Source organism: Austrofundulus limnaeus, unplaced genomic scaffold (genome assembly GCF_001266775.1).
Source record: "Austrofundulus limnaeus strain Quisiro unplaced genomic scaffold, Austrofundulus_limnaeus-1.0 Scaffold190, whole genome shotgun sequence".
Taxonomy (NCBI): domain Eukaryota; kingdom Metazoa; phylum Chordata; class Actinopteri; order Cyprinodontiformes; family Rivulidae; genus Austrofundulus; species Austrofundulus limnaeus.
The window spans coordinates 388,017-398,904 of NW_013952592.1; the positions used below are offsets into that span (position 1 = coordinate 388,017).

At 37.9% G+C, this 10,888-nt stretch overlaps 1 protein-coding gene across 1 annotated transcript in view; it reads right to left on the bottom strand.

The window, feature by feature from the left end:
* The window catches only part of yes1 (YES proto-oncogene 1, Src family tyrosine kinase), a 26,565-nt gene that overhangs the window by 14,928 nt on the left and 749 nt on the right, over positions 1-10,888 (bottom strand). The window contains exons 2-3 of the mRNA XM_014018344.1: positions 3,628-3,918; positions 2,110-2,209 (exon numbers count right to left, since the gene is read on the bottom strand). Coding sequence (XP_013873798.1) covers positions 2,110-2,209; positions 3,628-3,910 — 383 coding nt within the window. The 5' untranslated portion in view covers positions 3,911-3,918. The remainder of the gene's footprint in view (positions 1-2,109; positions 2,210-3,627; positions 3,919-10,888) is intronic.

Consider the following 10,888-nt stretch of genomic DNA (forward strand, 5'->3'; position numbering starts at 1 on the left):
TGGTCACTCTTTCAGAGATGAGGATGTTCTCATTCTTGATAGAGAGGAACGTTGGTTTGAGAGAGGAGTAAAAGCCGCCATTTTTGTGAAGAAAGACCGTCCATCATTAAACAGAGGTGGAGGCCTCCRTTTTCAGTTGTCCCCCTCCTACAGCGCTGCTATAGCCAGCATCACTCCACCCCCTGTTAACAATAGGTGTTAATTAGGTGTCAACGATAGCCATGTGATGTGAGTATCAGTCACATGGAGGCAGTGCTTAAAAGCCTGAATTTTGCCTGAAACTCTCAGACTGAAGAAGTCTCTTGGAGGAGAGACGAAATGTTTCATTAGAGAAGAACCCGTCCAGAAGACCTATACAATTTTTTTTTCTGTCTCAATAAACAATTTCTGCAGAAATTTCTGGTTTCACCCTGAATGATGACTGAACAGTTCTTGGAAATTGCTGATGCCAATACAAACCAACCAACCAACCAACCATCCATTATCTTAATCAGTTTATTCCTTCAGGGTCACTGGTGTCCATATCCAGCAGAATCTGTACGAGGGGTGGGGTACACCCTGGACAGGTCTCCAGTCCATCACAGGGTCTCACATAGAGACAAACAAAACAACCATTCACTCCTCACTCACACCAAGGGACAATAATTTAGAGTTACCAATTAGCTTACCAGTCATGTTTTTGGTCTGTGGGAAGAAATCGGAGTACTTAGAGAAAACCCACATATGCAGAGAGAGAACAAGCTAACTCCACCCAGAAAGGTCCCCCTGAGCTGGGATTCAATCTGGCAACCTTCTTGCAACAGGTCTACCAAATGAGCCAGGGTGCCTTCTGGCAATACAAATTATTTGGGCAAAATAGATAGTACCGGGGTAGACATCCATGCAATGTTTATATGTTAATAAAATGTTTGTAATGTTTCTCTTTAACATTTGGACTAAAACCTGAAGGTGAGTTTTATTAGCAATATGCTAATATCTAAATTACTTCAGAAATTTACCTACAATGTTAGAGTTATTTTACACTTTTACTCAAGATTCCTGAAGACACGCACACACACTTTTTTAAAGTTTGCATTAAACTTGACTATTTTTTTTACTGTTACTGAATAAGGTCATTGAAGACCATCTTTACCAAAAGACTTCCTATTAAATAAAAGATGGGAAATGTCCTTTGATTTAATTGCTGCTACATACAAACTGCACTCACATATTTAATTTGCTGCATTAATTATAAATATCAATATCCAAAGATTTACCAACAATATTGTAATAAAATGACGGAGTTGTAGTTCCCACTGGTAATTGAGAGAGTTAAACAGCAGATGTTCGAGCTTAAATTAAGAGAAGAGGGACCGAGATGCAGAGAAAATGTGTCTGGTGGCATTTTGGAAAACTTTTYATCTAATCTGTCTTTCTCCACTTCTCCCCTGAAAGCAGATGGCATTTTCATCACTATAAAAGCCATGTGAGCGTAGACAGCGGTGGGATGGGATGTGGCATATGATGAATGAGGAGAGCAGGATTTGTTCAGCTCTTGGAGCTCTGCCAAGTGTCTCAGCCCTGCACACGTGGGGAAAAATACAGTGCAGGACCAGAACAGATGAATGTGTTGAGCCTATATAATTGATCTTTTCCAATAACGTAGGGTTAATAAAAACATTATGGAAGTATTGTGACTCAGATTTTTCCATTGGGTTAGTCTTAATTAATATGATAAATATTTGTATTATTTTTGAGGATACTAAGCTGAAAAAAGAAGAATAAATAAATAAAATGACCCAGTATTAAACACGTTTCATACATTTCTAAATATAATACATGTATTATTTAGGTTTAATGCATTATGTTTAACACAAAATCCCAAATCTGACACCCTGAACTACAGGAAAGGTCTGCGCTGAGTGAGAAATGATGGCATCTTAGCAGATGGCCCATTAAAGAAAGCCATTAACCCAGTCAGATCCCAGCCTTAATATGAGACCTGAATCCAACCATGGATTAAACACACGGTACGAGGGCGTGAGAACATGCACACACATGAATAAAATCAGGAACGCACACACCAAAGCAGCAGGGTTTTTTGGTGTAAAAGCACATGTATGTACTCACGTGTTGTTGATAATCTGAAAGCGATCCCCTTTCCTGAATGACAGATCGTCTGATGTCCTTGCTTCGTAGTCGTACAGAGCGACAAAAAATGTCACCCCACCTAAAAACAACAAAGAACCGAGAATCAGGAGGGCAAAACAGTGTCAAAACTAAAAGTAATAAATTATGTCACACAGTTCCTCTGGAATGGTGTACAAAGGAAAACAGCTTTACCCATCAAGTTAGAGAAATAATCCTCAGTATTTAGTTATATTTTTAAATAAAAATGTGTTTTTTTGCTAAGAATACACATTTGCTTTTTTTTTTGTGCAATAACCCTAAACCTGGAGGCCTATGATCCTAGTCTAAAAATACAACCAGGCCTCTCAACTGTGATTTTTTTTATTAAACCCTTCAGGGAAGCAGATTATTTTCCACAGTTCTAAAATCCTATGGTTATCATAGCAATTTAGATCAGAGAATCGCATTGATGTCATTTAATCTTTTTTTTATTAATAATGAAAAGAACTGACAGCTGACAAAACAAAAAAAGACAACAGGACTCTTGAGATGTCCATGTTGTGGGGGAAAACTAATTAAGCAAAATTAGATCTACAGCAGCCCTTCAGGCCAATTTAACACTGCTGGAGCACAACAAATGGACTGAGGGGTCATAGAGGAAAACCACTACACTTATGAGGTCCAACAGCTTGGTGGGGACTAAGATGCTGGACCCTATCAGCTTAAATACTTGTTTGATTGGTTTAAGATAAAAAGTCAGGTTTAGGTTTAGGTTAAAGGGAAGGGTAAGCATTTATGTAAAATGGTAAAGTCATAAGAGCAAGAATGCTATATCTCCAAGGCAGGACCTGAACAAGGGTGTGTATGCRCAGAGGTCACTCTTTGTTCAGCGTCTTTGCTGAATAATTAACCCCTTGAATCAATAATGATCCTGATGTCCCCAAGGGTCATTTTAATTCAGACACATGCCCAACTCAAGCTACTGTTGGTAATAATAAAAAATATAATGTGCATGACAGAAGCAAATTAATTCTGTGCATGTAGTGGTTTTTTTTGGCTCACAAGAGGCCATGCCAGCTGCATTGCTTCCCATATTTTAGGCCTATTTTGGTTTTCAGTGCAGCCTTGATGTTTTGGCTTAGGCATTTTAAATGTGTAATTTGCATAACATCTGCTGCTTGTAACATCTTGAGAATAACAAAGGTTCAGCAGAGTGTATTCTGAAGATGTTTCAAACATAATGACAACAAAATGGAAAGTTTGAACATGGCTGAGAAAATGTCTGCTGGATCATCTCCTCTTTGGAGTTTGCAAATCAATCAGCTGCATTCAAAATGATTTAATAATTAGTTTATTTGGCGTTTAATTAAAAAACAACGAAGCTTTTAAAATAAGCATGTTTTTTCCTTTTGCTGTTTTAGATCCTCATTAAAAATATACATATATATATTCTAGCATTAGCAATCAAACATGAAGCTGGCTTGATTTAAGACAGACCCTTAAAATCCACAAACTGACCTGGGATCACATTGGGGAAGGGGGTGCTCACAGCCACTGAAGAGAAGGATGTTGAGGCTCCTCCGAATGGTGCCATGACTGAAGATGTTCCACCAAAAGGTGTGAGGGCAGCGGCGTTGCTGTTGTAGCTGTTGTTCTGTGCCTTCGTGGAAGGCGAATTACCCATCAGGGTAGGCTCAGGTCCATAGTGGCCCAGGTGAGCATTGACCTGCGTGGCATTCGAGTTGTCAGGTCGGTACTTCAGGGCTGGACCCTTGTCCTCTTTACTCTTGACACAACCCATCGTCAAGCCTGTGGGGAGAAAGAATAAACTAATTATAGGGGAAAACCATAACATGCCTTTGAGTCCTGTTATCCAAAAGCTAATCTGTTGTTGATGTACATCCAATGATTATTGGTGTTTAATGTTTGCTAACAAAGACAGAACCAAAACACAGGCAAATTGTCTGCTATTTTTTAAGCTTTAGGAATACTGACACTTTTCTATGTACTCAATATTTATTTTTGATATTTATAATTGTAGCTTATCGTGGCATATTTGGCAAACCAGCTAATCTATGTAACTGCTAAGTTATTAATAAGAATGGTAAATCCAAAGACATAAATATAACGGATCAATATTTCTGAAACCAATTCAAATCAAATAAATTATTTAAAAACAGACCCCCTAATTATTCAAACAAACATCTCTTTCAGGTATCTGAGAATCAATCAAATAATTGTCATATAAGGCAATTTTCATTGCAAACCATGAATCGAACCATCAAACCATCAAACCAGTTCTTTACATTGACCACCTGTCAAAATCAGAATTGATTTTAAAAGTTCAGTCTTTACTTTTAGAGCTCTTAATGGACAGGCCTCCCAAAATACTATAGAAATGTTGACTCCTTACTCTTCTGGATATAATATTTGATCTTCAGGACCAAATCTCTTCTTAAAACCTGGTTTAAACCCAAGGGGACCTGTGGAACGCCCAGCCGCTGTGTCTCTGTGAGGCTGACTCTGTTGACTTCTTTAAGGAGCAGCTTAAGACAAGCTTTTAGTTATTACTTAGTGTCTTATTAATCACAATAACTTGTATTGTGTGCTTTTACACCTATGTTGGTTTGCTTTTAATACAGCTCCCTGTGAAGCACTTTGTGATTCTGATCTGTGAGAGATGTTGTATAAATACAGTTTGCTTWGTGTTGAATATGCATAAAACTGACAATAGTGCACTTTTTTATTCACTGAAATGCAACTCAACATCACATAAAGAAAGAATATCATGACATTGCTGAGACTATCCTAAAGCATTTCAAAAGACCTCAGCTCAAAATCAGGGAAAAAAGAAAGATTGAAAGCTAAAATGTGAATTGTGTGTTTGAGCATCCAGTCAAAGCCAGAAACTGACACCCTGTGATCACATCTCCCATGACACATATCTGAAAAAGCACCATAAACGCCCTGTAGGGATAGGGGTTTACTATTTATTATTGACACATTGAACATTTGAGCATGTTATCTGTGTGTGAACTCAAGTTTCAAGGGTTTAGGGCAAATTACTCCCTAAAAAACTAAATAAGAAAACAATTACCTCAAGCTTTGAGAGAAAGACCACTAAACAGATGAACAGTCCACACGAAGTGGATGCAAACAGTAAACACTCACTAGAAGAGTAAATACCAGTCAGCGATCAGACGGCAGACAATTTCCACGTCAGTCCAGACAAGGACTATCCGCTAACAGATAAGTACATGTAGCTCAAGAGCGTGTGTCGTCACAAGCTGCTAACTTCATAGTCACCTTTGGCCTCTATGTCAAATCACTTCTGGGTGCTCTACGCTTGCAAATGCGAAAGAGAGATAAACGYTGAGAGGGTGCTGCTGTCACTGACTCATATCCTGCCATTGTTACGAATAAATGGTTCTTGGTGAGTAACAATGGTTCTTTTAATTTGTAACGGAATCATTAAGGTGTGAACTAGAAGAAAATATATTTCAAAACACATCAGTGCCTGCATAGAGTAAATAAAAGGACTGAAAAACAAAATTACCAGTAAAACTTTTACTGATTTTATTATTTTATTTATGACTAACTCTAGGTTGTTGGAAACTGTTATTGTGAAGAATTTGAATCTGTCATCTATAAGTTATATTGTTTTCAAACTTAAAAATACCTGTATTTGTTTAATCTAAAGCTAAACACACATGCAGAGTAATGTGTTGGTGAGTTAATTTRGAATGTTAACAATAATTAGAAATGTCTGACCACAGATTGGAAGCTGAAGTAACAACAGGTTGTCTCAATTTTTGGTAAACATTTTTTCCCCCATAAAACAATATAATTAACCATGTGAATCCTGTAATTTGAATCCTTCCAAGTCCATGTTGAATAAAGAATCACTGTGTTCAAGGACAACAAATTAAAGGCTGCTCAGTGATGCTTTATTGTGAAAATCTGAGGATTCACCAGTGGGTGATTTGGCAGTAATCTTGTCTTGTTCTCTACTAAACACTTTGGGCTTCCTCTGCCTGCAGTAAATTAGAGATGCAAACAAAGCTGGCTAAAATTTAGACAATATTTATTGGATGAAGGCAAATGAAGTATCTTATTAACACATTTACAAAAACACAGCTACTAAAACTGCAAAAGTGCATAGTTTTTTGGGACTGAGGCACCCAGATCTTGGCAACTCCAAGATCTGGGTAGAAACACAAAACAACATAAAAAATATCACGAGAAGATAATTTTATTCTGCCATAGTGGAGCCAACATTATCTTTTTTAAGGGGAAAGAAATTTTTAAAAGAAATGTGTCTGACAAAAGACCACAGTTTGTGAAAAGCAGCACTACAACCAAACAAAAAKTATTTAAAAACCAATTTATGGATCCATTTGTGAGAGATAAAGTATTGACTTTTCCCTCCCAATGGAAAGTCTGCATTAATGGAAAACAAACACTAAGGAAATAGAAACAGCAGAGATGAGGGGAAAAAAAATCAAGATTAAATATGATAAATGACAAAAACGAGGAAAGGAAGCAGCGCATCAAAAGACCAGTGGATAACAATAAAAACAATAAAATGAAGTGTGATTATCAACTATTCAACAAAGACCTATGATCCATATGCTGTAAATGTATCAATTACATTTTGTTTATTCTTATTTTTGTGATTCATTTTTTCGAACACAATCTTAAATCCAAACTATAAGTTTCCTCAGTGATGCCAAGGTTTTCTTAACTGCATTATTAATACTATAAACTTATATTATTTGTCTGACTAACACTAATGAAACAAAGATTGTAGAAAAGTGAAAGAATAAGCAGTGGTTTAAAACCTCTGTTCTGTGAGAACAGGCTGGGCTTCAAATACTACTGAGCTTTCTGTCACCACCACCAAATGACTCAATTGTGCATTTAATTAATGGGTGGTGCTGCTGATTTTAAATGAAGCCAACACCAAATGGAATGACAAAAATCTTGGCAAATTGCTCAGATTGGCTTAATGTCTATTCACACTTCAGGCAATTTTGAGGACAATTTTTGGAAAGTGTCAGAGAAAATGTGCACCAAGCCCATTGTTGATACTTGCTTTTGAATAAGGAAAAAAATAACTAGGGCAGTAGTTGAGCAATGCTGTAATAAACAAATCAAACAAACACTAAGACTCGTAACCACTGCTTTCTGAAGTCAACAGCATGTCTTCCCCCAACTTTCTTTAATGCTTGGGAATTATTTACATTACACCATTTTGTACAGAGATGATTCACTGCTGAGAGAATAACGAGCCGACGACAAGCCTGGACAAGTGCACACATCGCAGAGCGTGAAAACTGGTTTAACGGTCATGTTTCGTTGTCAATCCCAACAGGACACCTGAGGGGAAAAATCAGAAACTGAGGAAGGAATCTCATGCCAAAAAGCAATCACATAGTATTTCTTTACGGACAACTTGAAAGCATTTTTCCCAAAATCATCTTGAATAATCTCCACATTCTAGATTCTGATTTAAAACATTAGAAGATAACATTTTAGAACCTGATCTGAATCTTCAGGTCTAATGTGCTCACAGACAAAACAAGAATACACAAGAGACTGTTATTTTGGTGAAATAAATGCTGGAGCCAGACCCCATCTAATGACACGTGACACACGAAGCTGTGTGCCAGACAGCCAGTGAGGCCGTGTCAGATTAAAGAGAGACGGGCTGTTGCTTCCCACAGGACTGAGGAACAATAGTGCAACACCACGGACGGAAAGCTTTTCTGTAGCTGGGATGCATCAACGTTCAATAAAAGTCCTCTATTTTGAGCCATCGCTCCAAAATACTCTGGGGAAATAAAATAAATAAATCTGGGGAATTTCTAGAGAAATTCTGGGAACAACTGTACTTAAATGTCCCTTTTAACTTCCCTTCAGAGACCATAACTTTATGTTTTGCACATTAATCCCAAGTGGTTTTTGTGTCCCAATTCTTTTTAAATAAAATGATAACAGTATATCTGCCACTTAAAAATGAGATTTTGTAAGCACACAACAAATGAGTATGAGTTGTGCAAAACAAACTCTTAATTTGAACCTACAAGTTAAAATACGTATACCATCAATAAGGCTATGTATTGGCAAGAATTTGGCGATACTATACATACAATATCATGACAGATGGGTCACGATACGATACATCCCGATATATTGCGATACTGTAAGCAAAGTGATATATTGCGATTTATTTCTATTTTTTTGTCCAAAAATTCTATTAAATAAAAACCTCTTACCGAAAAAAAAAACAAGAAAATTTATTGTCTCAGAAAATTCTATTACATAGACATGCGCTAGCCTTCTGTAACGCGAAGGCTAACTAAAGTTGGAAAAAAGAGCGCACAAAACACTTAATGTGGTTTAAAATACTGACATTCTGATAAATAAATAACTGCTGATAACCTTTCCTCAGCCTAGAAGGCAGAGGGTGTCGGTCTTTTCCGCTCAGATTCAGCTATCAGAGCATGAAGCTAATGTTTACTCACAATGCTAATGCTACCCTTACTCTTTGGCGCTCAAGAGGTAGAGGAGCCAAATGGCTGGCTCACTGCTGCCAACTAGTGGTCAGAGGCTGAACTACAACATAAAAATGAACGGCTGGCAGGAAAGTTGACATTTTAAACCTTAATTAAAAATCGATACAGGGCTTTAGAATATCGATACAATGTCAGGAAATGAAATAKCGCGATATTTCAGTGTATCGATATTTTCTTACACCCTTAACCAACAATCAGTACCATGAGCAGCATGATGTATTTTAATGTACTATAACTTACAATATTGTCAATTTTTCTCAACAAGCAATACAAAGGAAATACAGTTATATGTCCATGTCTACAGTAYAATAGGGTTTACATTAAAGACCAACTCTATGGTCTGTTTTCTTACATAAAATTATTTGGGCACCATTAAAGATTTATTAGGAGTGTCCCACTTTGTAGTGGGATTTTTGATTCACCACCCCTCCAGGACTTATAGGACCAAAGGAACACTTGAAAGCTAGGGCTAGGAGGTAACATGAGTAAATGTGATTCAGCTGCTGTAATAAAACCTGAAAATATCTTAGTAACTAAAGTTATAAATACTGGATAACAAATAAGCAGTTGTGAATCCTGAATCACAGCCGATTTGTTTTGTCTGTACTTATAAAAAGCGAAATAAAACATTTCTCACTAAGTGGGATTTTTTTCTTAGCTTGTCTGTTCCAGACATCCCTCCACTCCCAGAGTATTTCCAGTCGTGAGAACCAATTTCACATTAATAATCATTTGCTCTGTAAATGAGGAACAATAAACAAGAATTTCATGAAGTTCATATGAAACACTGCTGCACAACAAACGCAGAAACAAAGACAAAATTTGCTTTTACACCTGTGTTCTTGTGCTCTCCCAGTCTAAAGTGGGATGTTTTCAGTGGGCATTAAAAGAGAACGACTTTCACTAAACCGACCYAAGACTGATCAGATCTCATTAAACCACTATATATGCAAATAAAACATATATTTTAAGGAAAGGAAGTGTTATTCAGCTGGCAGGTGGCTAAAACACATTTCCTGTACCTAATGCTGTGGAAAAGAATAAGAAAATTAAGTAACACGGGCAGGATGATCTCAGACGACATGTTTTGATTGTACGTCTTTAAGCCCTAACTGGGTTTTCCTAAAAATACCCTCAAAGACATCATCAATCACTGCAAAAAGTCCACGTGAGCAACTGAAACGGAGCTTTGAGGTTTTTTTTTTAATTTAATTTTTTTAAACACGGGTCACGGCTAACAGAAGCTACATTTACAGACTCGCTATAAAATCCATCACTGAGGCACAGCACAGTGTGCAGCGCTGCCTGGTCTTATCGTCAGGGCGGCCTGCCATTTCTGCCAATCACTGTGAGTGGTGGGGGACGGGTTGAAGGGAGGCGGGGGGCGAGAAGAGGAACTTCCTTCCGAATCCATTCATGCTTTTGAGGCCACCTGCTGTGCCAGTCAAAGACTGGAGTGAGGCTTGGAAAAAGAGCAAGCCATCYTTWAAAAAAAAAAAGAGCTCCTCTTATTTCCTATGCTTTCATAGCTGAGTGTGGATGAGTGAAACCTCCCTTTTGTCATCAAAACTCCAAACATTTGTTTGTCTCGTTATGATGTTTTGACTGATGGTATGAAATCCCAGAAGCCTGTAATCAGACTGTAATGATGATGTAGAGTCTCATTCGAGCCATGTGGACACTAGAGGAGTAGGTCTTAAAAAAAATACAAGTCCTTGAACCTTAGCCAACACCACCTGTTAGTGCTCCTCACTTCTTCGCCAACAGTCGTCTCCATTCCAGCTGCGAATGTGTGATTTGTGTGTGTGTGTGTGTGTGTGTGTTTGTGCAAAGGAGACACGACTGTCCGGCCAACTGGGGCTGTACAAACAGAGGGATTACCGTGGAGGAGGATTACTGTGCCACTGGAGTAGGCGAGCACAACCAACAGAACCAATAAGAAATTAAAACGGCAATTGAGACAATATTACAACATCATGTCTGCACTTTACACAGCTGCGTAGGCAATTATTTATAGGTTCACATATGGAAAGAAGAAATTTAAAATTACAAGTTTGGAAACTTTTGAGTGCCCTGCAATAAAAGGCCTAGAACAGCTGGGGCCTATAGCAGCTGTGTGTGTGTGTGTGTCTGTGTGTGTGTGTGTGTGTGTGTGTGTGTGTGTGTGTGTGTGTGTGTGTGTGTGTGTGTGTGTGTGTGTG